This window comes from Kogia breviceps, chromosome 13 (assembly GCF_026419965.1).
Source record: "Kogia breviceps isolate mKogBre1 chromosome 13, mKogBre1 haplotype 1, whole genome shotgun sequence".
NCBI lineage: Eukaryota > Metazoa > Chordata > Mammalia > Artiodactyla > Physeteridae > Kogia > Kogia breviceps.
In genome coordinates this window covers 9,574,988-9,602,524 of record NC_081322.1, presented here as the reverse complement: position 1 = coordinate 9,602,524, position 27,537 = coordinate 9,574,988, and the positions used below count along the sequence as shown (strand labels likewise).

Sequence of the window (27,537 nt, the reverse complement as noted above, 5' to 3'; positions counted from 1 at the left end):
ACAAAATGGGAATTGAAGTTTTATCTACAGTAAAGGCCAGACAGAGAGAGTTTGCAGCAGAAGATTCAGGCTCTAATCTTCACTGTGGCATTAGAAGCTGTGTGACCACCAGCTAAGGATTACTTACCGTACCTTGGGTTCTTTGAACAAAGAGTTTAGATGAGATCACTTATTTTTAAAGTTCCGGTGCTAAGTTTCAGGTCTATTCTGTTCTAAAATAGACCAGTTTAATCCACCTATCGTACCCATTTCAGGATTTCAGCTCAGTGTTTATTTTTAGTATTCTTTTAATCCTCATTTCTGTGGACTGAAAATAAATATTGCCAATATGAAATTATTTTACTGCTTTCATATCACATAAGCCTCAAGATATAGTAAGAAGAGTATTTAATATTCTTATAAATTTACTTCTGCTCTAGTGAAAAAATGTCAGGTTTGTTTTCAGTTACATCCGGGTGTTTTCCTTCTGGAAAAGAGTTACAGCTCTACAATCTTGGCCATGTCTATCTGCTCCCACCTGACGAGGTATAATGTCTCAGTCGATTTGAGCTACTATAACAAAAATACCGTAGACTGGGTGGCTTGTAAATAACAGAAACTTACTTCTCACAGCTCTGGAGGCTGGAAGTCCAAGGTCAGGGCACCAGCATGGTCTGCTTCCTGGTTCATAGATGGCCATCTTTTTGCTGTAACCTCACATGGTAGAAGGAGCAGTCAGGCATTTTGGGGGTCCCTGTTGTAAGGGCACTGACCCCATTCATGAGGGCGGCACCTTCATGACCTAATCCCCCCCCAAAAGCCCCATCTTCAAGTCCCACCACACTGTAGCTTTCAATATATGAATTGGGGGGCTGGGAGACACTTTCAGTCTACATATGCAGCTAAACCAAAACCAGACGTTTTTGTCATTACCACCTAATGCTTCTCTAACTCCTTAAACTATCAGGACCGTTATTATTTTACAATCAAGTTAAGGACAATGCTTTGAGAATAATAAGCAATATCAGGAAAAAGGAGAGGCAGATAGGAATTGACTTTATTAAGGATGTCAAATTAGTATCAATAATATATGCATAACTTCTATCCCTCATTTGGTTAACATTTTCACTCAACACTTAGATGTCTGCTTAGGCCCATTTGTTATTTGCCCACAGAATCTTTTTTTTTTTTTTTAAGATTTTTTTTTTTTTTTTTTTACTCTTATTTTTTTATTCTTGGCTGCATCAGGTCTTATTTGTGGCGCCCGGGCTTCTCTCTAATGGTGGCGCACAGGCTCCAGAGCACGTGGGCTCTGCAGTTTGCGGCTCACAGGCTCTCTAGTTGAGGTGCGCAGGCTCGGTAGTTGCGGCACGCGGGCCTAGTTGCTCCGCAGCATGTGGGATCTTAGTTCCCTGACCAGGGATCAAACCCGCGTCGCCTGCACTGCAAGGTGGATTCTTTACCACTGGACCACCAGGGAGGTCCCACCCGCAGAATCTTTAAATACGGCTTGACATAGTTCAGTTAACTCCTTTATATGCCTTAAGAGATAGGCAACACCACAGTGTAGATTGGTGAGCCTTGGTCCCCAGAGTTTCCCGTTATCAGCACACATTTTAGGCTTTCATCCTATTGTATATTTCAAGTTCTTGTTCACCTAATTTTCTAAAGATGGATGGTAGAAGGGTAAAAATTAAAGACCGCAAATTTTTTATATTCTGATTGACCAATATTTCTATCCAACAGGCATTTTCTTTTTATTTCCTAAGGGTTTTCTCTTGCTCTTTGGATGTGCAACTTTATGTTTTATTTAACACTTATACTTTTTTAAATTGAAGTATAGTTGATTTACAGTGTTGTGTTAATTTCTGCTGTACAGCAAAGTGATTCGGTTATACATATATATTATACATTCTTTTCCATTATGGTTTATCACAGGCTATTGAATATAGTTCCCTGTGCTATACAGGAGGACCTTGTTGTTGATCCATCCCATATGTAATCGCTTGCATCTGCTAATCCCAACCCCCCAATCCTTCCCTCCCCCACCCCCCTCCCCCTTGGCAACCACAAGTCTGTTCTCTACGTCTGTGAGTCTGTTTCTGTTTTGTAGATAGGTTCATCTGTGTCGTATTTTAGATTCCACACATAAGTGATATCATATGGTATTTATTTAACACATTTTAACCACAGTCAGTAGAGAAGCCGCCAGCCAGCAGGTTCTCAAAGGGCCCACGTTGACCCTTTTGTACATAAGCCATGTTCCTGTCACTCATGGACTCTCCATCACTGGGGCACAGCCAGCCCCCAAATTACTCCCAAGACCTGTGTGGCCAGGCCTCCAATTACCACTGTTTACTTAACTTGCCTATTTTGCCGCTTGTTTCGTTCACCCTCTGAGGCGTGGTTTGATCTCCGTGCCAGCCTGAAATGAAATTGTCAGAGCGCTTTGCTTTACGGAGACCAGCTGCTCAGAAGCCACCGTGCCGATGGCCACCCTCCCTCTTACGGTCTTTTTTGCCCCGGGAAAATTGGTCTCTCTTCTCTGTCTCCCGCTGAATAATTCACTCTCCTCTTTCCACTCAGAATTTGAAATTGTTCTCTTGAATCAACTTAACTCCTTCTATGCCTACTAGTAATCTTGATATATTTTACCTCCTCTTAAAGCATAAATTACCTTTCTGATCACTCAGTAAATAGATTTCACTACTTTTTAAAAGATGTTTATGCCCATCCTCTAGAACAGGTGTTAGAAATTAAACTGATGATGGGCTTCCCTGGTGGCGCAGTGGTTGGGGGTCCGCCTGCCAATGCAGGGGACGCGGGTTCGTGCCCCGGTCCGGGAAGATCCCACATGCCGTGGAGCGGCTGGGCCCGTGAGCCACAACTACTGAGCCTGTGCGTCCGGAGCCTGTGTTCCGCAACAAGATAGGCCGCGACAGTGAGAGGCCCGCGCACCGCTATGAAGAGTGGCCCCCGCTCGCCACAACTAGAGAAAGCCCTCGCACAGAAACGAAGACCCAACACAGCCCAAAATAAATTAATTAATTAATTTTTTTAAAAAATATCACTCACTTAAAAAAAAATACCCAGCATACTTTTTTCTAATGATAATCCTTCACGTGAATCAAAGAAAGGTTTTCCTTATATTATGAAGCGTGAGACAGTTTAATCTGTGAGAGACTCTAGGCTTGGGCCTGATCAAGAAACAGAAGCCCACGTAACCTATGTCACTTAAAAGTTATAAACCAAGCTAACAAAGTGCTCAATAAAAGGTCTTTTAGTTTCCTACTGACGAAAAGATTTTTGTAACGACCAAGGAGGTCAAGTTTCAATTTAGAATTCTGACTGTGCAGAGTTCTGTGCTTGGCCATGGCTCATCTCCTGCTGGGACCTTCACCCACCCCCTTCTCTTTTCACCCTTTGGCCCTGCCCTGCACCCACCTGGATTTTGGGGCATCCACACTGGTGGTGCTGTCCGTCCTTAGGAGGCTGGACCCCAGGAAGATACATGGGCTGGCCCCGGATGTGGGCTAGGGGCCATCTGGGTAGGAGATTCTAGGCTCCCAAGGATCTGGAGGCTTGGCGTAGAAGGGGCCACGTGGGCAGGTGGGTGGGCACACCCTCCTGATCCCCGAGGAGGGAAAGGCTCCATCCGCTGTGAAGGAGCAGGGCCGTAGGAGGGACTGAGCAGGGCCCTGGAAAGCACAAATGGAGGATTTAAGGGTCCTACTGAGATGATCTTTTCTTAGTGCCTAGAATATCATAGGTTGTACTTTACTGATTAACTCATTCTGTAATTTGATCTTTGTCAAAGTTTGTTTGATATGCAGACCCTTTATATCCATCCCATCCTTTAGGAAATCACGGCTCGTGTCACTGTGATAAAAGTGCATAGCTAAAAAGGTGGGAGGGAACCACAGATTCCTCTTCACGTGAACTTTGCCTTTAAGAGCTAGTTAAACCCATTTTATTCTGTCCCGTTTCTCTGGACAGTATTCATTCCTTCCTTTCAGTAATTGTCTTGTAAGTTGTTCTAAGTTTATATGTCCCTCCCTCTCTACAGAGATTCACAGACACACGTGCTGCCTGATTTTCCGCTGTGGATTGGGAAGGTCGTAAGTCTGAACACAATTAATTCCTGCTCTGTGGCTGGTTCTAGCTACACTGAGTCCCCAAATAAGAAACTACCCAATTGGCCCATCACCCACTATTTAGGGTGCCTGATGCTCTGACCTTGAGTTTCAACATGGGGCCCTCTCCATCAGTGGTGACTGGTTACATAGGACAAGTCTACCTGAGATCAGCTGTACCCCTGGCTCAGATTCTCTCAAGAATTCCCACCTGTCTCTTTAAGTTGCTCTGCTGGGTCTCTGAAATTCCTGAAAAGAATCTCAGATGTGCCACGTAGCCCATATTTCAAATCAGACTATCCCGACGTTGATGAAAATCCATCCAGTTGGTTGGAAGGAACGTGGTGAGAAGCAGAGAACCTACTTTGTTTTATACAATATAGAAAAAAATTTACTCAGGTCCTTTGTGATCTCAAACTCTTTTCTGCCCATAATAACTAGTGCACTAAGGTCACTGCCACACAATAATTAGGAACTTCGTTTGTGCATATTTGTTTCAGAATACTAAGCTACTAGGAAAGGACCCCTCTATGTATTGTATCCTGCAGAGTACCTGACGCAATGATGATATTAACATTATTTATTGCTAGATTCTCCCCCTCTAACCCCACATTCTCTGAAACAACACAGAGAAGAGAATTCTCTACTAACTCTGTTGTTAGAAGAGGAGCCTTATTTGTCTAAATAGGAGACTGTCAAGGGTCGTTTCGGTAATTCAAGTCTCAGATCTAAAGTTAGAGAATTGAGCATGCTCTTCACAAAACTACTATTTTATCTTTGTTTAAATCCACACTGATTTTATTTAGAATACTATGTACTATGGTACAGGATAAGCTGCTGTAACAAAACACCTACAAATAGAGTGGCTTAATCAAGACCCTCACATAATAGTGCAGGTGCGGCTGGCCCAGGCTCTGCCAGCTTCAACACATGCTCCCATACTGACTTTCAAATTGGCTGCTGCAGCTCCTACCATCATATCCCCATTGAGAGGGGAGAGGGGAAGGGAAACATGTCCAGGCCTTAGCTGGGAGGATGGGGGAAGTTCTATCACTGGAGAAAACGGTAAGGATGGATACTTGGGGCATGAATAGTCTCTGTGACATGTTGCCACTTACTTATGCTTCATTCTAAAGAGCATTTTGAGTTAAATATGTGAAAGATACAGAAAGCTCTTCTTTGAATTGAACATGGGGAATCAGAGTCATTCAGCTTGGAGACCTAATCTATGCAAAATACCTTGAGGTCTTACAGTGCTGGGCACTGACCCTAGAGCTTTACCTGATTGTCTCATTTACTGCCCAAGACAATCCCCCCATTTCATAGAGGAGGAAAGGGAGGCACCGAGAGACTACGTAAGCCGCCTGCAGGCCCAGAACTAATACGGGCTGGGGCTGGGACCTGAATCCAGAGGCTCTGACTCCAGAGCTGCCCCTCAAACCATTTCCGATCCAGCCAACGTGGAGTGTATTAGGCTGCCTTTGGAAACTGGTAGAGAGGAAAGATTCCCTAAATAGTAATACCTTGAGTTTAAACATTTTTTTTTAAAGAGAAAACCTGAAACATGCAATAAAACATTTGCTTTTTGGTAGGTTTCAGCCTGAAGTATTGTTTTATTTTTACGGTCAGGATGGCGGATAGTTAAGGAGCTATTCTAGGCTTACACTCAATAAGTGAAATCCAGCTTCAATTAAGGTGTTCATTTAGAACAAAGAAGAGTTTAAAAAAAAATAGAGATGATCTAAATGTGATATATTTTACTCCTGGGCAAATAAATCTGAGGCTTTATTTTCTAAGCATCAAATTGGGTTTTTTGTTTGGTTTGGTTTGGTTTGGTTTTGGTATTTTTTGTCTAGGAGGACTCTTACTGTATCTGCTCATTCTTTTTTTTTAATTTTTATTTTATGTTGGAGTATAGTTGATTTATGTTGTGTTATTTCAGGTGTAGACCAAATTGATTCAGTTATACGTATACATATATCTCTGTTCTGTTTCAGATTCTTTTCACGTTTAGGTTATTACAGAGTATTGAGTAGAGTTCCCTGTGCTATACAGTAGGTCCTTGTGGGTTATCTATTTTATATATACTAGTGTGTATATGTTAATCCCAAACTCCTAATTTGTCCCTCCCCTCTTTCCCCTTTGGTAACCATAAGTTTGCTTTCTATGTCTGTGGGTCTATTTCTGTTTTGTAAATAAGTTCATTTGTATCATTTCCTTTTAGATTCCACATATAAGCAGTATCATATGATATTTCTCTTTCTCTGTCTGACTTATTCACTTAATATGATCATCTCTAGGTCCATCCGTGTTGCTGCAAATGGCATGATTTCATTCTCTTTTATGGCTGAGTAATATTCCATTGTATATATGCGCCACATCTCCTTTATCCATTCATCTGTCAATGGACATTTAGATTACTTCCATGTCTTGGCTATTGTACATAGTTCTGCAATGAACACAGGGGTGCATGTATCTTTCTAAATTATAGTTTTATCTGAATATATGCCCAGGAGTGGGATTGCTGGATCATATGGCAGTTCTATTTTCAGTTTTTTAAGGAACCTCCATACTGTTCTCCATAGAGGCTGTACCCATTTACCTTCCCACCAACAGTGCAAGAGGGTTCCCTTTTCTCCACATTCTCGCCAGCGTTTATTGTTTGTAGAAGTTTTGATGATGGCCATTCTGACTGGTGTGAGGCGATACCTCATTGTAGTTTTGATTTGCATTTCTCTAATAACTAGTGAGTGATGTTGAGCATCTTTTCAGGTGCTTTTTGGCCATCTGTATGTCCCCTTTGGAGAAATGTCTATTTAGATCTTCTGCCCATTTTTTGGTTGGGTTGTTTGTTTGATATTGAGCTGCATGACCTGTTGGTATATTTTGGAGATTTATCCCTCGTCAGTCGCACATAAATTTGAGGCCTTATTTTCTGAACATTGAGTTGTTAATAAACAATTTAGGTATATCCATGTAATGCTTCAGATCAGGGTCCCCAAGCCCCAGGCCACGGACCAGTACCGGTCTGCGGCCTGTTAGGAGCCGGGCCGCACAGCAGGAGGCGAGCGGCGGGCAGGTGAAGCCTCATCCGCCTCTCTCCCCATCGCTGGCATTACCGCCTGAACCCCAGCCCCCTTCCCGTCCACACCCTGCACCAGTCCGTGGAAAAATTGTCTTCCATGAAACCGGTCCCTGGTGCCAAAGAAGTCAGGGACCGCTGCTTCACATCAATTTTTAATCCAGACAAGCTGCAATGAGTCCATCCCAGTATTGGGGGCTTAATTTCGTCCTCAGACAAATTAGGTGATTATTTATCCCCAGGTGCTTTAACTTGTATTTAAATCATCACATTTATCAAACGAGAAGGTGACCTCATGCAGTATCCACTCCCTAGATGTATTGGTTTGCTCGGCGGCCATAACGAAATACCACAGACTGGGTGGCTCAAATAACAGACATTTATACTCTCACGGTTCTAGGGGCTGGACGTCCAAGATCAAGGTGCGGTGTCCTCTGAGGCCTCTCTCCTCAGCTTGCAGGTGGCCGCCGTCTTGCTGCCTTTCGGCATCGTGGCCTCTCTGTGCATCCTGATCTCCTCTCCTTGTAAGGACACCAGTCACATGGGATTAGGGCCTCCTTAGGGGGCTGATTTTAACTTAATCACCTCCTTGAAGGTCCTATCTCCAAACACAGTCGTACCGTAAGGAACTGAGGGTTAGGACTTCAACCAATGCAACCTATGAATTGGGGGCAGGGGGTGGGGAGTGTGACGCAGTTCGGTCCCGGCCACGGACGCACTTTGGGAAGATGGAGGCTGTGAAGTCAAGCGGTTTGCAGCAGGGAGGTGTCCAGCATGTGAATGCCCCTCGCTGACTCCTGGCCAGAACCGGACGTGGGGCGGGTGGTGTGTTTCTGTGACTTTCCACCTCTTTACCTAAATATTTGGGGGCAGCCTTATTAAGTTTAATATGCACATTATCTAAAAGCCCATCTTGGACTTGGTCTTGCTCACGTTTTCACCAGCTGGGCAAGAGGAAAGGCTGAGGTCGCAGTAGCAAACGTTTTGCTGGAAAGCTCAGTATGGTGAGTGGACTGAGCTGGTCTGACGGCAGGTGTTCTGGGTGCCCAGAACGATGTGGGCTTCTCACCAGAGAACAGCTGTTAGCCACAAATGGGCTGGAAAGCAAAGGTCGGGGATCAGCACGGACCAGCCCCTTTTCTAAAGCCATATCTGCAGAGAACTTAAGGAGCATGGCAGCAAAGGAAACACGTCGCCTCTTTCGGGTTATGGGAATGGAATAAGAGAGCTTGGCTACATCACTGGAAAAACTGGAAGAATTCTGAAAATATCATCAAGGGCACTTATTCCATCCATCTCACAAAAAGATTCGGAACGATCCTATTTTTAGCTTTTTGAGCACCGTGTATCTTTCATTATAAACCTCTTTGGAAAATGGGAAGAGGAAAGAGAAACAGTAGACGTTATGGCTTGTAGGATTCAACTGGAGAATGAATGAGGGAAACCGTAAAAGTCCAAGAACCCTCATGCAATGTTCTAAAAATATTCTTCAGACCTATGAAACTTTTACAAGTTGTACTTATCTTGCATGGGATGAAATATAATCAAGAAACTTGGCCCAGCACAAAAGGAACATTTTTGTTTGTTTGTTTAAAAATTACCCAAAAACCCTACTATGGCACTGTTGGAACCGACTGCCTAATAAAACTTTCCGACTATGTGGTCACGACAACACTGAAAGCATCTGACAGCCAACAGAATTGCTGGGTCTTTTCTTGTAAAGAATGGTCTCTGGAGATCTGTGTTGTGTTGTACATAACACAAAGTACACACAACTGTGTGTGGTTAATACTGGCACTGAGAGGACCAAGACCTTGAGGTCAATAAGAATCAATACTGGGCTTCCCTGGTGGCGCAGTGGTTGAGAGTCCGCCTGCCGATGCAGGGGACACGGGTTCGTGCCCCGGTCCGGGAAGATCCCACATGCCGCGGAGCGGCTGGGCCCGTGGGGCCGTGGCCGCTGGGCCTGCGCGTCCGGAGCCTGTGCTCCGCAACCGGAGAGGCCACAACAGTGAGAGGCCTGGGTACCACAAAAAAAAAAAAAAAAAAAAAAGGAAAAAAAAAAAAAAAGAATCAATACTAATATAACAGCCGCCCCAATGGTACCTAACCATGCATCCTGAGAGCATCAGGTCGGAGGCCACATGAGGGCCTCCCGGGCTGCACCCACCACTCACTGAGCTCGGGAACAACCTGGAAATGCATCCATCTCAAGGGGCGCTGCTCCCCATGACCTCAGGACCTTTACATATGCTGCTCTCTTGGCCTGAAATATAAATCCCCCTTCACCATCGGCGTGGAGTTAAAATTTCCTTTGCAAATCCCTTGGATTCCAACCTGCGGTGTCTCGGGGAGTCCAATCCTGTCAGTTGGATTGTTTTGCTGCTGCTTTGTTTGCACAGCAGATGAAGTAGTTGGTTTGTGTTTAGGCAGCCGATTTTAGAGCTCATCATAAACTCTGGAATTCTCCTCAGGAACTGAAATAAAGTGAAGGAAGAGAACGTCTGCATTTCTCACCTCCTGATTCTGCTAGGTTATGTGCTCATTCAGTGGCAGAGCAAGTCGCCGACCCCCCTCATTGTTTTAACTGTTCTCTCTCTTGCCCTCTCCTCCACTCTCTGTATTATTGGGTTTACGTGAGGTAAATACCTAAAGCCAAATAGATATAAAATAAATCCTCCGTGTTGCACTTACACTGAATCACAATTAAACATGTACTTGCCAGTCTCTCCTACGAGGCCACGAGCTGCTTGGAATCAGGGCCTCCTTCCTTTCCACGTTTATATACACAGCACTGGACTGAAGCACTCAGGAAACAGTTCCTTGAATCAGTCAATAAAGGAGTGAATGAACAAAACATATCAGATTATCCACAACAACTTTTCTGTTAAAAATAACTGAATTTTGTCACTGTACATATAAAAAAGTAAATCTTATCGCTGATCTCATTTGTTACTTTCAGGGTCACCAAAAGGTTGCACTTACTCTGTAGGTTTCTCTGTGTGACTTGACAGGACATTATTACTTTTACCTTTTGGACTCCAATTGTTTAATCCATTAGGTGATATTCTTTTACTGATTTTTCCAGCTAATGGATGGAATTGACTATTCGTTTGGCATTAGAGACTGCTCTGACTGAAAGATGATTTATCGGACATGATCTGTGTTTATCCCCCTCTCCAACCAATAATATTAGACCCGGAACTGTTGTGTTTCATCCAGTGCCTTTGTCGATTCCCCTCTGCATAGAAACAAGCTCTGATATCACACGTCTTAAAAAATAGACAAACCTGCCCTCATCCTATGTGACTCTCCAGATACTGTCTCTCAGTGACTGCAAACCTTTTGGAAACGGTCCAGGAGCTGCTCTGCAGTCTCATCTCTCCCCTCTCTTCTGATTGACGGTTCCCCGGCCGCCCAGCGGGGCTGCTCCGCCAGCCTCTTTCTTCCCCAACATCCTTTCCCCGCCCGAGTCTCAGACCCGCCAGGGGAGATCTGGCCCTCCTCCTGCTCCTCTGCCTGGAATATCCTTCCTTCAGACCCTTGCACGGCAGCCTCCTTTTCTACAAGTGGCCTGCCCTGCCCAGCTGATCCAAAGGGATTCACTCGACTGAGACAGGCTTTTCTTCATTTTTTTATGATGATTACCAGTATCTAAAATTATCATTTTTAAACGATAATTTATATTATCTTTATTATATAAGTTATATTAATTTATGCTATCTTTATTTTTTAATTGAAGTATAGTTGATTTACAATATCATGTTAGTTTCAGGTGTACAGCAGAGTGATTCAGTTATACATATATCTATCTATCCATCTACCTCTCTATTCTTTTTCAGATTCTTTTCCCTTATAGGTTATTACAAGATACTGAGTAGAGTTCCCTGTGCTCTACAGTAGGTCCTTGGTGTTTATCTATTTTATATATAGTAGTGTGTATGTGTTAATCCCGAACTCCTGATTTATCCCTCCCCCAGCCTTTCCCCTTTGGCAACCTTAAGTTTGTTTTCTATGTCTGTGAGTCTATTTTTGTTTTGTAAATGAGTTCATTTGTATCTTTTTTGTCAGAGTCCACATATAAGTGATATCATGTGATATTTGTCGAAAATCATCATGTTACCCGACCTGTTTCAGTTATTTATGGTATGTGATATCCTGTCTTATTACTGGTGTAGCTCCAACACCTAGAACGATGCCTGTTAGATTATCGGCCCTTGGTACTTAATGAGTATTTATAGAATGAATTAGTAAGTCAATAAGTTGTTTCTAAATATAGCATCTCTAAATATGAAAAGTGAGAGTTCATATATAAACAGGACACATTTTGGAACATTCTGTGAGAGAAAATCTGCTCTTCTAAAGCATGTGTAAAATACTTACCCCCAATAATTGGATTTTGCTAATTTTTGTGTGTTTGTGAATGTACAAGTTTTCTAATCCTTTTGTTCTTTGTATACTACTTAGGACAGAAGTTTCAGGTCAAAGGTTTCATAACATCATTTGATAGCAAACTTCGTGTCTTTATCTGGTTAATGATTTTTCAGTGGATACAAGTAATTATTAAATACTGGTGGTATCTTTAACAGACATAACAGTATTTTCTAATATTTAATGGTTTAATACATTATACTGGTATTAAAAATGACATATGTAACACATTTATGCTATAATTATAGCATAGAGAGGAATACAAATAATTATATACACTTGTATAGAATATATGTGATTCTAACAATGTTTTCAAATGAACTTGTAAGCCCTTATGAAAATGTATACATGAAAATATCTGTGTAGCTAAACTTTTGCCCTGTTTGTAAAATTAATCAGATCAGACACTGTGTTTTCCTAAACTGTGGTATAATGGAATGATCACAGGAGTGTGGCTCAGAAAACCAGGTTTCTCATCCAGCTTCTGGGCTAACGAGGGCGATGCTGAACAAGCCTTTGTTCCCACTAGAATGTAAGCTCCATCAGGCAGAGGTCTGTGTCGGCTCTGCTCACTGCTGTATCGCCAGCATCCAGAAAAGGCAAGGACCAGTGCAAGTGCTGGACAGATATTTGTTGCCTGAATTATACTTCTCCAAATGTACAGTTTCCACATCTATAAAACAATCTTCCTTCCAACCCTCACATTCCAGATAATAAGAGAGCCCTTTGAATATAAATCAGACAGATTCATGGCTGGAATTGTTTACCCAGCTGTTACCCGGGCCTTTATACAATTGTCTAGTGCATCAGAACTCTTTGTGATGCATATTTATTAACATGAGTAAGACAAGAGATATCGGTCCATGATTGCCATCTTCAGGACTAAAACAAAAACCTTAACATTAAAAACTATTATTCAAATCCACAAAATTAAATAAGTACAAAAGAGAGTTCAATAACCAACCTCTTAGATGATGGTTTTGCAAAGTGTGTAGCACTTACGTTTTGAAAGCTATGAAGGTTTAAAACTGCTGTAAGGATTGGGGGACACCCTGTAGATACAGCTTTCTTTGAGAAAACTTGATATCGCCATTAAAAATACAAACTGATAAAGAACTCTTCACTTCTAAATTTTTCCTTTTCATTCATTGAACAAATATGACAACCACGTGGAACGGGTGTTAGGAAATGCAGGAGAATCCAGGCTCTGACAGCCTCCCCCCACCATCTGGATGGCCAGGCACACAGAGCCTCCTGGCCGGACTCAGGATCCGCACCGGAAACACTGCAGAGGAAACCTGAGGACTGGGGGCTGCTGACCAGACAGCGGCCCCTCCTGACCGCCGTCACCCACAGCCTCCCCAGTACAGCCACCAGGACCAACCCAGCCATGGGGGCCACCATCCAGTCCCTTCACGTCCTCCAGACGGATGCTTGATGAGACCCTGACCCCCTTTTTAATAAAACCATTGCTGCTCTGCCCCTGACACTCTCCATCCCCCTTCTCCTACCTATTTTTAGCTGTAGCACCGATTACCAGGCCTATTATATATGTTTGTTGATTTGATCATTGCCTTGCTTGTATACACACACGTATGTAAGCTCCATGACGGCAGAAAATTTGTTACTCATCAGTATATACCCAGCACCTAGAAGACTGTGGGACACCTGGTTGGTGCTTAGTAAATATTTGTTGCATGGATGGATGCATGGATGGATGCATTGATGGATGCATGGATGGGTAAATAAATGAACAACTGAATGAACAGTTACTCTAACCTGAACCCCTTGCAGCTAATTCTCTTAACTGTTTCTCTCCAGTTTTCAGTATTCCCCCACCATATAGATTTAAAATTTGCCCTCATTTTTCTAGCTATCCACCTCATTATTTTCAATAGCATTTGGTGTTCTACCCTCGTTTATTGCCTCCGGCTGCCTGGGGTAAACATTTTTCACGATTTTAGTTGGCTCCTTGGGTAATATGCCCTGGGAGCTTGCCCCTCCCCCTCAGGTGGGGTGCAGCCAATATGCACCCAGGGATGGAACATTGCTCTGCACGGTGACTTCATACAGGAACTACATCTAAGAAGGAGGCACAGGATACACATAAATAAACACCCAAACTAAGCTAAACAGCACCCAGAGTGGCCAAAGGTGGAGTCCCTGCCTTGAGTAAGTGTACCAATTCTACATGACAAGTCCAGTGGGCAACACAGAGACCAGAAAGAGGACAGGCGGAGAATCCAGAGCCATAGGTGAGAAACTGGGTACATCCATGGGAAGGTTGGTAGGAGCACAAATTGCTACAAGGTTTCTAAACGGCAAGTTAGAAACAGTTAATAAGATCAAGCAGATTCCTACCCTTTCACTGGCATTTCAACTTCTAAAAATGTGTTCTATAAAAACTCCTGTAACAACTGGAAACATCCCAAACGCTCATCAGTAAAGAGATGGTTTAATTGTGATGCCACATAACCATACAATGCAACAGTACAATCTTTAAAAGAACATAGACCTGTTTGTATAGTATTGTAATTGTGTTAAGTGGGATGAGGAAATGCACTTATGAGAGCTGCGATTCATACACTGTTCTAGATACTAAGGATAATGGAGAGGAATATTCCCCACGTCCCCCTCCTTGTAGAAATTAAATTCAAATTCGTGAAACAACAACCAACAAACAAATGAAGCTTTACTAGCAGATGCAGAAGCGTCATGAAGAAATATAAAGCGTGGCAAGGGGATAAAAAGTGATGAGGATCAGAAAAGCCTCTCTGGGCTTCCCTGGTGGCTCAGTGGTTGAGAGTCCGCCTGCCGATGCAGGGGACGCGGGTTCGTGCCCCGGTCCGGGAGGATCCCACATGCCGCGGAGCAGCTGGGCCCGTGAGCCATGGCCGCTGAGCCTGCGCGTCCGGAGCTTGTGCTCCGCAAACGGGAGAGGCCACAACAGTGAGAGGCCAGCGTACCGCAAAAAAAAAAGAGAAAAAAGAAAGAAAAATCCTCTCTGAGGTGATGTTGGAGCAGAGCCCTGAATAAACAAGAAAATCAGAAGGACAGACTGAGGGCAAAGGGCCCAGAATCAGCATGCTTGGGGTGTCCAAGCAAATGCAAGGAAGGCAGAGTTGAGAGGAGGACAGTGACCACGTGGGATGCGGGGAGGGAAGGTCTGAGAGGCAGCCAGGGACCCGATCATATGCATTTTGGAGCCATGATAACAGTTTGGACTTTCTTTTAATTTTGATTGATAAACCATCAGAAGATCTTGAGCAAGGGAGTGACATATTCCAATTTACTCAGCATGGCTGTTATATAGAGAATATTCCACATTGAGTCCATAGGATATAACCCGTGACATCTTTTATTAGACAATTTACAAAAGTGTTGCAGTGACCCAACATGAGAGGAAAACGTTCAGTTTTTATACTGTTTATTTAGGAATGTTTTTAGGCATCTTCTTCACAGGGGTTTTATGAGGATTGAAAAGGTTATGTGTATACACACATGTATGTGTTTTATGTATGTGGTTATGTACATAGAGCATTTTTCATATATTATTCATGGGTATTAAATGATACTATGTGAAAATAAAATGGAAAGAAAACGAGAAATGCATATAGAATGTGTAGGTAGAAAAAGCATGGCAGGTTGTAAAAGTCTAACAGTTTGTCTAACCTTTCAATATTGCTCTAATCAAATAAATGTTTTAGAATTCCATATGCTTGCTATGAATAGTATACTGGCTAGTGCATTTCAAAGGGGCTGAAGAAAGTTGCCCTGAACTTAGAGTTGATCAAGGAAATAATCAGCCAGTATGATTCACAGTGCAAAAAGAGACTCAGCCCAAAACTGCAGTCAGAAGGCTACAGCTGGGTCGAAAGGCCATGCATAGCTGTGAAGCCTGGAATTAACATAGTACCTGTTCTGCCTACGTAGGTAGCCTCTGTGTCATGTCAGATGAGATTGTCTATGTTACGGTGTTGCAAAAATCATTAAATAAAGTGCTGCATTTTTTTTCTTTGTGAGGTTTGCCGATACCTGGCAGTACCAACACAGCCGTATTTTTCACGCTGAGTTCCAAGTGCCTCTTCTCTTTTAAAGGACATGGTCCATTCATTTAGGTTTGTCCCTATGCAGTTGGGGCATCCCAGATTAGGAGAAACCTGTTAGGTTCCACAGAACAGTTCAGTGCAAAATGCAGTTTTTCACTGAAGTTGACAACTTAAGCAGCAGTAATACAAAGAGTGCATTTTGCTTCATTGGGATACAGGCAGCTGGTCTGCCTTCCGCTGCTAAACCCTTGGCCAAAGCATCCTTCGGCAAAGAGATTTAATTAACCAGAGTATTCTCTTAGACACGACTTTTCTGCGTAGATTTTAAATTATATGCATAACTAACTATCGTACTTGCAGAATCGATCGATATTCAGGGGGAGTCGTCTAAAACAAACTTAGAGTTTCTTTTACTCTCTCCTGTCAGAGTCAGGCCACAAGAAGTTAAAAAGCACCATCCAGAGAAGCACGGAGACGGGAATGGCAGCCGAGATGAGAAAGATGGTAAGGCAGCCGAGCCGGGAGTCTACGGATGGCAGCATCAACAGTTACAGCTCCGAGGGAAAGTAAGTGGCCTCCGCACATCCGCGTGGCCGGGCGCCAAGGGTCCTGTAGTCACAGGGCAGATAACAAGGCCCCCGGGGTGATCCTGCAGCTCCTTTATACAGCCAGGAGGTCAACCATCCATTTGAAAACAGCCTGACCTCTTTGGATACACACACACGGACACACCTCTGCACCTGGTCACACAGACATTTCAAAGGGATGAAGAAATCGGCAGGTGAACGTGAATAAACTGACTTCTATCATCCAGAAAATATCAGAAGAGTCCATGACTGGATGTTTATTGTAGAAATGCCACATTTAATGGATTCTTTCATATGGGAAATTCAGTGTCTGGCCCAGTTACCAAAATCTGAATTAAAACTTAGAAGTGTGGAACTAATTGCCCGTATTCCTACTTTTCTCCAAACTATTTTGGGCTCTAAGTTGTTGTAAGTCTAACGTTCTCATAATAGCAACTTAAAACTTCTTGTTTTTAAAACATCACAAATTCATTTATACCTTAGGAAAAAAAAGCCCAGGAGCTATCCGCTTCATTATTTTTCTGATTAAAGAATTTTAGTTAATCCTGAAATTAATTAATTTTGAAAAAATATAACTAGATTTTTGTTTTGGTTACTTGAGATGATTTTTACCATTTCATATAGATCTTGCACAAAACCTGCATTTTCCTATGCTTGAGAATTTTTCTGGTAAAATTGAACTTTTACTAAGGTGATAGATAACAAGTAATTAGTATCCTACAGTGGGTTACTTGGGGATTGACCATGTACAAGTTTTCCGTAATTATTTATTAGCATTCAAATATCTTTTACCGGGCTTCCCTGGTGGCGCAGTGGTTGAGAGTCCGCCTGCCGATGCAGGGGACGCGGGTTCGTGCCCCGGTCCGGGAGGATCCCACGTGCCGCGGAGCGGCTGGGCCCGTGAGCCACGGCCGCTGAGCCTGCGCGTCCGGAGCCTGTGCTCCGCAGCGGGAGAGGCCACAGCAGTGAGAGGCCCGCGTACCACAAAAAAGAAAGAAAAAGAAACAAATATCTTTTACGAATCTAATATTAACAATTTATTTTATTTTACTGGCATGTTTCTATTCTGTTCAGAAAATGAAGTAAATTCTGCCAAGTTAATGTTCATGATAGGCTTTCCCATTCCTAAAACTAGTGAATCCCTTTATTTGCTCCAATGAGTGATATACATACTCTCAGCAAGATACAGCCAAGAACAAAAATCCGCAGGCATAATGTTATGTAGTTAAACTTGCTGACAAAATACCAATATTTGCTGAAGTATTATGAAGCAATCGACAAATAGAAAACTAGAGATACTATTTTCGGATATAAAAATTAACAAATCTAGATTGGGATTGACATATACACACTACTGTATATGGAATAGATAACTAATAAGGACCTACTGTATAGCACAGGGAACTCTACTCAGTGCTCTGTAATGGCCTGTTTGGGAAAAGAATCTTAAAAAGAGTAGATATATGTATATGTATAACTGATTCACTTTGCTGTACACCTGAAATTAACACAACATTGTAAATCAACTCTACTCCAATAAAAATTTTTTAAAAGTAAAAATTAACAAACCTAATAATATTTACCTCCACCATGAATAAGCCACTTCACCTCTCATAGATTTATTTTATAGTCTCTGGATGGGATAATAATTAATACCCTATCTAATTCCTTTGATTGTGAAGAAATAATATGTGTGAAAGCACACTGGAAACAATCCTTATAGAAACCTGTTTATTCCAAAAAATACTTATTGAAGTCCAACTATGTAACAAGCCTGGTTCTTGTTACCCAGAAGATGTCAGTAAACAAGAGCACAGTCACTGCTGTGGGAGAGCCTGTAGCCTGGGGCTTCAAGCAGTCCTGGTGTTGTGAGAAATAGACATACATTAACCAATTCATTTCCATTTGAATTAAATAAGAATCTCAGGTAATATGAAATTTTAATTCTTTCAAAAATTAAGAAATTAAACATTTTGATTTGTAAATAGGAATTTGTACTATGCTATATTTATTCAAGAAATTATTAGCCATTTCTTAACATTTAGCGTTAATGTTACTTAATGCTCATGAGCAATTATTTATGTATTAGTTCATGACATAACATTTTGCACCTTGTATCTTACGTCAGTGATACATTTATGTAGGGATTTGTATTTGTAAAGTGTGCAGAAAAATTACTACATTAAAAACTGTAACTGAGCCCTCCTGAATAGAACATCAGGTCTTTTTTTAAACTTTTTATTTTTTATTGGAGTATAGTTGATTAACAATGTTGTGTTAGTTTCAGGTGAACTTATGGTTACCAGGAGGGAAGCGGGGGAGGGATAACTGGGAGTTTGGGATCGACATGTACACACTGCTATATTTAAAATGGATAACCAACAAGGAGCTACTGTATAGAACAGAGAACTCTGCTCAATATTATGTAACAACATCAGGTCTTAAATTGATAGTTTAGACCTTTTCGCAATCAGTGCTGAGCTTCATGGGCTTGGTTCAGAGGAAATGCAAAGAATCAGTAAGTAAACCGATTGACTAAGTACTGTTCGATTCATGATCAGAACTCGTCATCTAATGGAATCTAATGAAAATAATTCTAGAAGATCTAATGTCTTGATTTTTGTCCTTTTGCTAATAGCTTAATATTTCCTGGAGTGAGACTAGGAGCGGATAGTCAATTCAGTGATTTTCTCGATGGACTGGGACCAGCCCAGCTTGTTGGCCGCCAAACCCTCGCCACCCCTGCTATGGGTAAGAATAATTTTTTTCTGTAGGAAAACTGATGTTTCGTGCTTGATAAGATCATTTAAAGTAGCAAAATAAAAATTAATAATAATAAAATAAAGTAGCATAATAGTTATACAAGCGAGAAGCAACATTTTAGCTCAGGTGTTGCTGGTTTCAAATAACTATTCTAATTTCTAATGCATTTTTCTAACTTGAGATATGCAAAATGAATAAAGTTAGTCATTAATCTCTGAATTATCAAAATTCCGTTAAGACAGTCTACAGTAAATCCAAATGTAGGAGAAGGGTAGAATTTTATAGCACGGAAGAAACGATGGATTATTCAATAAAGAAGATTGGCATAAGTGTCTAGCTATTCAAAAAAATATTAATGAAATTACCTCCCTACTTCAGAACTTAAAAAAATAATGTTTTGGGGGCTTCCCTGGTGGCGCAGTGGTTGAGAATCTGCCTGCCAGTGCAGGGGACACAGGTTCAAGCCCTGGTCCAGGAAGATCCCACATGCTGCGGAGCAACTAAGCCCGTGAGCCACAACTACGGAAGCCCGCGCGTCTAGAGCCCGTGCTCCGCAACAAGAGAAGCCACCGCAGTGAGAAGCCTGCGCACCGCAACAAGGAGTAGCCCCTGCTCGCCGCAACTAGAGAAAGCCCGCGCGCAGCGAAGAAGACCCAACGCAGCCGAAAACTAATTAATTAATTAATTAATTAATTTTAAAATTGGACTCAATTATAAAGGAGAAACGGGGTGGAGAAAGACACTGGAAAATACTGAAAATCACTTAAGTTTAGGTTTCTGTATTCTTGGAGTGGGAAAGAACTTCCAGACCAAAGCCAGATAAACTTCTACTAGCAAAATATGCCATATGTAAAGTTTAAAAAGATGATAAATGGAGAAAATTATATGCAACATGTGAAATAGATATTTCCTGAAGGACGTGAGATTCCAGCTTGAAAGAACCCATAGAGTAGTCAGCAAAATGCATGAGAATAGGTCGACACAAAGACATCATCGTGAGATTTTACAGCACCAGAGGTTCATAGAACACCCCACAAGTTTCCTAAGAGGAAAAATAATTTTATGCAGACTATCAAAAATCTGCTTCTCATTGGACTCTTCAATAATAATACTGGAATCCAGAAGATGAGCATTGCCTTCGAAATTCTGAGTAACAGTTGATTTCCAACAAAGACTAAAATAGCCAGTCAAATCATCAAGTAAGTACGAGGCTAGAATAAATACATATTCAGACAGGAATGGTCTCAAAACATTTTCCTTATACCCATCATTGCTCGGAAAGCTATTGGAGGATATACTTCAACAAAATGAACTAAGTGAATGTAAAAATTGTGAACTAAAAAAGAGGAATATGACATCCAGTAAATGAATGCTTCCACACAAGAGAGAAATGGGTGGGATACCCAGGACGATAGTGAAGGAAAATGTAATAAAACAGCTGCAACAGGCTTTATAAGCAACCTGTCCAAGCTGTATCAATAGCATGTCAGATTCGTAAGACAAAATCTATAGAATACCTAATATGCTTGATTTTATGCAAGAGATAAACAACCAGGAGAGAGTAAGGGTTTGAATCAGTGATACATCCATAAAAATGTCAGCAAGGGCTTTTTAAAAGACACTTAGTGGGTGTAGGGAAAAAGAAGAGTGTCTAAGAAATGAGAAGTAATCATGATACTCCAGTTCACTCGGCTACAAATAGTGTTGCCTAATCATAATATAAATATTAATATTGGGGGAAGAGGATGACAGAAAATGTCAAGTATATGGTGGGGGTAGGAAGCAGTGAGAGAGAGCAAAATTGGGGGTCAATAATGATATCTAAAACTGAAGAAAAAAGGAGAATATATGTATGTTATTTAGAGATAGGGATGCAAATGCCAAAAAGTAAAAAATAAATCAGTTAAAATACTGATAGTTTTGAAAACAGTGACTTTTGGAAGGAAAGAGGTTGAGAGAAAGGCCGGGAATATTTTATACTAATAACAAGTCTTAGAGAACAGTTTGACTCTTTAAACTGTGTGTGTACGTGATTAAAACAAAAACAGAAACCCAAGAGTCCAGGAGCTAAGGTCTGAAACAGAATTATTATAAACAATAAACGATAAACTAATTAACAATCCAGAACCACAACATTGATCAATGGACCAGGCAAGTAAAAGGAATTCACAACTGAGAAAGTAGAGATGATTCAACCAACTAAAAACAACTTGGAAATAATTATATTTAATATTTTCAGGGATAAAGTATCGTACCGTTCAGAAGAAGCTGAGCATCTTATAAAAATAGGTAAAGGACATGAACAGGCCATACAAGAGAAGGAATAAATACTGAAAATATTTAGAAGTATGTTCAACCTCCCTAATAATCAAAGAAATGCTAATTATAACTTTTTGAATGTCAGATTGGCAAAAAGTAGGCATGTTGCTCATACCAGTATTAGTGGGCTGTGGGAAATGGGAAAGACAGATTCTTCTGGTCACAGTACAAACTGGCACAACCTTTCTGAAGGATGTTGGCAACCACACATGGCATTTTTTTTTTTTTTTTTTTTTTTTTGCGGTACGCGGGCCTCTCACTGTCGTGGCCTCTCCCGTTGCGGAGCACAGGCTCCAGACGCGCAGGCTCAGCGGCCATGGCTCACAGGCCTAGCTGCTCCGCGGCACGTGGGATCTTCCCGGACCAGGGCACGAACCCGTGTCTCCTGCATCGGCAGGCGGATTCTCAACCACTGCGCCACCAGGGAAGCCGGCATTTTTAAATGTCCATTCAATTAGACCTAACAATTTAAAATCTGGGAATTTATGCTCAAGAAATAATTGACCAAGGGTGCAAAAATTCTTTATAAAGCTGTTCATTCTAAGGCTGCTTATGATGACAGCAATGTAGATAAATTGTATTTCCATCCAGAGGGATCTGGTTAAATAGGCAGTGACATGCCCATTCAGTGGTTCATACAGTCAATAAATTGAGGATGTATGGTCATGATGGATAGATAGATAGATATAGACAGATAGATAGATAGATAGATACACATATAGGTAGAGAGATAGAGATGGATAGACTGATACATAGATACAGTGATAGAGAGAGAGAGAAGGAAAAAGGAAGGGAGGGAGGGAGGGAGGGAGGAAAGAATGAATGAACTTGTGAAATTGCTAGGATATTTACCAAAACATTAATGGAGGTTTTCTCTAGATAATGGAAACACAGATAATTGTACTTTTTGTTAAGAAGTATTATATAATAGATGACATAAAGGATAAGAAGTCTTATTAGAGTACAAGAATCACTTAAATACTTCAGTATTGTTGCAGTTAAGTAATTTATAAACCAGTATGAGACTCTCGAAAGTTAGATTAGCACCAGAAAAACGAAGAGAAACATTTCAAAACCTGATTTGGAGGTAGGGAAAGAAAATGGTGTAGGGGAGCTCAAAATATTAGTTATTTATGAAGATCATGAAGATCATAATTTGGAGTCTCTTGTGGACCTCTGTTTTTTTAACTGCATGTGACTGCAAAGAAGCTGAAACGTTTTGTTTCCTCCACTCACAGGTGATATACAAATTGGAATGGAGGATAAAAAGGGCCAATTAGAAGTTGAAGTGATTAGAGCAAGAAGCCTCACACAAAAGCCTGGTTCCAAATCCACGCCTGGTAAGGAGCGCTGTTACTGTTTAGACAAGAGAGTCTTACATGGGCAAATACTCAAAACATTTGCTGCATTTGAATTTCACATGCTCTATTTTGCATTATCTGATTGATTAACAAGGCAGCTTTTCTGTGTTCCTTCATTGTGGATCAAAGAAAAGCGTATCATAAAAGTGGATCTGGGTTTCCCTTGCACAGTTATTCTGTCAGGAAGTATTAGGAAGAGTCTTGTTGTCTTAAGGCAAAGTTTAGCTATGATGGCTTCTTAGCTGTGTCAGTTGTGTTTTTTTTCTGCCCATTTATAAATGTGGGATAAAAATTCAGTTCTAATCACAAAAAGGATGAGCTTTTAGATATAAAATGTGCTTTAAGATATAAACCAGTTTTGTATTGTCAGCCATAAACCAAGTCAGTCAGAATCTTATGATAACTTTGCATGCATTTACTTCAAAAGAGGAAAATGGCGTTAGTGGTAACATATGAGTTTTAAGGGACAGCCTTTATGGAGCACTGAACATTTTAAATGGTTTAAATAATCAATGGGAAACTTTCAACAAGCATCTCTATTTGTCTAAGGAAGCATTCTCTAATAAAAACAATTTAACTTGAAGGATTAACTTCTTATCTGTTCATGTTACCTTTGTTCAGCTCCATATGTCAAAGTGTATCTTTTGGAGAACGGGGCCTGCATAGCCAAAAAGAAGACAAGAATTGCACGAAAGACCCTTGACCCCTTGTATCAACAGTCCCTGGTTTTTGACGAAAGTCCACAGGGTAAAGTCCTTCAGGTCAGTAATAGCTGGTTTGACTTTTTACACTGTCACAGGCCCATTATCCATATCAACATTGAAGAGGTGGTCCAACAGGAAGAGAATAAAGTCCAATTTGTTCATTTACAACATAAGTAATATATAGTATCAAAATATCTTTTGGTTCTAATGGAAAACAAGATTTTAATTTTCACTCCCCTTTTCTTCCTTCTCTCCATCCTCTCCTTTTACTTCTGCTCTATTTCCCACCCATTTCCTCTCCTAGATAGATAGATAAATAGATGATAAATAGATAGATAAATGATAGAGAGATAGATAATCAGGGCAACCAATGCTAATACTAGTTTATTGAGCAAGACATGGGATTCAAAGAGGAAGAAAGGAAAGGACCAGAAAACATTCAGGACGGGTTGAATGTCAGGTGCAGTGTTAGGTGCTTCCTTTTCTAAATGTTTTGACCATGATTGTTCCCGTTTTAAAGATTATGTCTGAGGATCACAGGGATTAAATAATTTGGCAAGGTTACTCAGTAAATTGAAAAGGCAAGATTCACCATCCCTGCCTGTGTAAAGCAGTTGAGTGAGTTCATTTGGGAGCCTCCACCGGGGATTAAAGGGTTGGAAACAGAGCCTGGGGCAAGTGTAATGGAAATCTTACCTAACACCCAAAGGAGACAGAAGGTGGTAATTGTCAGTGAGCTCACTGACTTATTAACCTTCTGATCAAGTCAAAATTGTCAGGCAAGGGCTTCCCTGGTGGCGCAGTGGTTGAGAGTCCGCCTGCCGATGCAGGGGATGCGGGTTCGTGCCCCGGTCCAGGAGGATCCCACGTGCCGCGGAGTGGCTGGGCCCGTGGGCCATGGCCGCTGAGCCTGCGCGTCCGGAGCCTGTGCCCCGCAATGGGAGAGGCCACAACAGTGAGATGCCCGCGTACCACAAAAAAAAAAAAAAAAAAAAATTGTCAGGCAAGTCCTCAAGGGCACCAGCTTACAATTATTGTTCAACTTGCCCCTTCACTAGCAAGTCTATAATATAAAAGTAATTTAATGAATATTCTCATCCTTTGTACATACTCCACCATCCACGCATGCCATGGTACAGGGAGTTGGGTTGTTTCGCCCTCCTAGCTTGCACACATTTTCATTTGTATGTCTCTGTGGCCCTGCACTTTGCTTACTAGATCGTAGTTGCTAAAGACGGTTTTGAATTTATATATACATAAACTTGTGTATTTCTTTTTAACACGGTTTACATAGACAATACCCCTCACTGACTAGGGAAACGTGATTTGCGTTCCATCACATCTAAAAATCCTAGTGAAGTGTCTCTCGGAGTACCTGAAGGATAGTACCTTTTTATTCTTATACCTCCTTGGTCTTAGTTATATTCACTTCCCCCGCTTCCCTCACTGGCTCAGTTTTACGGAATAGTTTGCTTTCAACTGTTCACACATGAAGGAGAGAAGCTCAGGCTTTACTGCAGTTGTCTGTCTCTGCAGGTGATTGTCTGGGGAGACTACGGCAGGATGGATCACAAATGCTTTATGGGCGTGGCCCAGATCTTGTTGGAGGAACTGGATCTTTCCAGCATGGTCATCGGCTGGTACAAGCTGTTCCCCCCGTCATCACTGGTTGAACCCACGCTCACCCCCCTGACCCGCCGGGCTTCCCAGTCATCTCTGGAAAGTTCCACCGGGCCCCCCTGCATCCGGTCCTAATGAACTCACACCAGTAAGACTCTATCTTCAGGATAATAATCTGAACCAGATATTTCATGATCGAAAGAATGGTTGGAGACAGACAATCAACTTGTGTTTTGCTGGTAGTCGTGTTTCAATAATATGTCCCTATCGTTGTTTAAAACCTGGCTTCACATGACAGAACAAGGCAGTTATCAAATACAGGAAGTCAACGTGCTAGTGAGAATCACTGATGCTTCTGACAAATGAGAGAGGGGAAACTGCAAATTCACACACACACACACACACACACACACACACACACACACATCCCAAATTGAACTGGAAACTCTCACTCTGTGAAAAGCTGTATTTTACCTGTTTTTTGCACAAACCACAAGCAGTGTTATTTCCCTGGGGTTGACAAGTTTTGTTTATTTGTGTGTTGTTTGTTGATTTCGGTTTCTTGATTTGTTTTGTTTCGGTTTGGTTTTCACTGTATTTGTTATTTCCACTCGTTTTTTGCTGTGTCATGACAGACAGGCCTCATGATATTTACAGAGACCCTTCCTTTCTTTTTCCAAAAGCACCAAAAAAAGGGCTGAAGCAGTCTCTGTAGCATCTCCGCAGAGTGTGTACAACAAGACAAGATGAGGCCAATGCAGGGTTTCACTAGCTTTTGCTTTATAATCCTTCAAGGTCTTATGTGTAGAAACCCAGAAAATAAAAAGTTATCTTCCAAAACCAAATAACCACAGAATCACTTTTTTTGAATGAAGCTCATATCTGTTTGCATTCTAAAACATTAATTTATGTTTTCCACTGTTTTGCATGGAATACTTTTACAGAACCGAGTCTGCAGCTAGTGCTGGGAACTAAACTAACAGCATCATGGTACCTTGGAAACACTCCTGGTAATGCCTTTTCCTTCCTGACATCCAAAAAAAAAAAGCAAAATAAGACAAGAATATGCTCATGTGTACAAACCATATGTTTGACTTCCCAAAATGGTGACTAGAAATGGACTTGAGCCTCAGATACTTTGAGCAATGCCCGGGCTCCTCCGCCATGTCTCAGTGTAGACACACCACCTGTCCTGGAAAGAGCATGGTATGGGCTGTTAATATTCCACTGGAAATTCCAGTCAAAATATTCTGCACTAAACGAATGTTTTTTATCCAATTTTAATTTACATTTCTTTGAGATTGGTGCAAGCACAAAGCTTGATTTTTTTAATGCCAAGTATCTTACTTTTGAGGGGGGGTGGGGAATGAAACAAAGTCCAATTTCAATTTGCATTTTCTTCATCTGAGTTTTTCTCGGCCTTGAATTCCCTTGTGACCTTCTGTATATGTGCTACCAACTGCAGGCTCTGCAGGTGCATTGAGATCTTCTCCCTCCTTTTATGGGTCCCTCCACTTTTGTGAGTTCACAGATAGAGCAGCATGACTTGGAACTGTTCAAAGCTGCATGCACGTTTTGTAAAAAAAAAAAAAAAAAGAAAAAGAAAAAAAGAAAGAAAAGCAACAAAAAGAAAAGAAAGAAAGAAAAAAAGAAAAAGAAAAGAAAAGAAACAAAAGGTTATTTAATAATGTATGTTAGTTCCACATAGGCCAGCTTGTATGTTGCATGTACTTGTACAGTTTGCTTGTTAATTACTCTACTGAAATAACCAAGAAATCTAAGCCATCCATTTTTTGTTATAGACATTTTGCAGGTTTCATCCAGACTCAGTCTGTGAGTCGGGAGTGAAATGTCTATAGATGGACTTTTATTTTTTACCCTCTGGAAAACGTGATGTAGTATGGACCAAATTCCTTCTAATAAATATTTTGGTGTAGATTCCTCCTGTGGGGCTGTAACACATGTAGACACTGTGTACACATAGATTTTAATCCATAGACATACTGCCTGCACCAAGTGAATTATTTATTATTTACACACGCCAGAACGACCTGCCTGTCGTTCCCAGGGCACAGATTGACCACTGGTCACCATGCTGAGCAGGAAGGACTGAAGCATTGGTGTACTTCTACTAGATTCTGTTCTGTCTTAGTGGCCAACAATCAACTGATTCTAATTGGGTAGTATCTTTCTATTTTGACCACTTGTCTTAACACTCCCCTGTGCTTTTAAATGAACTTCCAACTCATGTATGTAAACATGTTTAATAAAATTTACTTTTCATGTCAGTCGGGAGCCATCTGTGTTCTGTATTTTGCCAGATATTCATTATGGGTTCTATGGGGCAAGATGGGAGCCAGATCCCAGGAAGGGAGGTGGAGTTTGTCATCTGCTGGGGGCACTTGACTTGTCACCACACCATTTGTGTCTTAATCTCTGGCCCAAAGGGTACTTTGCATCACGTACAAGTTTTCACTTTGTCAGCCTGTCTAAGTGAGCACATGACTAT

The 27,537-nt window shown here is 41.4% G+C and overlaps 1 protein-coding gene and 1 long non-coding RNA gene across 52 annotated transcripts in view; one reads left to right on the top strand and one right to left on the bottom strand.

The window, feature by feature from the left end:
- RIMS1 (regulating synaptic membrane exocytosis 1) overlaps positions 1-27,316 on the top strand; it is a 471,679-nt gene extending 444,363 nt beyond the window's left edge. For all 50 annotated transcript variants that reach the window (XM_067011328.1, XM_067011324.1, XM_067011326.1 and 47 more), the window contains 5 exons: positions 16,102-16,240; positions 18,900-19,012; positions 22,582-22,683; positions 23,326-23,465; positions 24,945-27,316. In XM_067011328.1, coding sequence (XP_066867429.1) covers positions 16,102-16,240; positions 18,900-19,012; positions 22,582-22,683; positions 23,326-23,465; positions 24,945-25,163 — 713 coding nt within the window. In that variant the 3' untranslated portion in view covers positions 25,164-27,316. The remainder of the gene's footprint in view (positions 1-16,101; positions 16,241-18,899; positions 19,013-22,581; positions 22,684-23,325; positions 23,466-24,944) is intronic.
- The window catches only part of LOC136792421 (uncharacterized), a 168,452-nt gene continuing 167,207 nt past the window's right edge, over positions 26,293-27,537 (bottom strand). For both annotated transcript variants that reach the window (XR_010836196.1, XR_010836197.1), the window contains exon 6: positions 26,293-26,590. This is a non-coding gene — a long non-coding RNA (uncharacterized lncRNA). The remainder of the gene's footprint in view (positions 26,591-27,537) is intronic.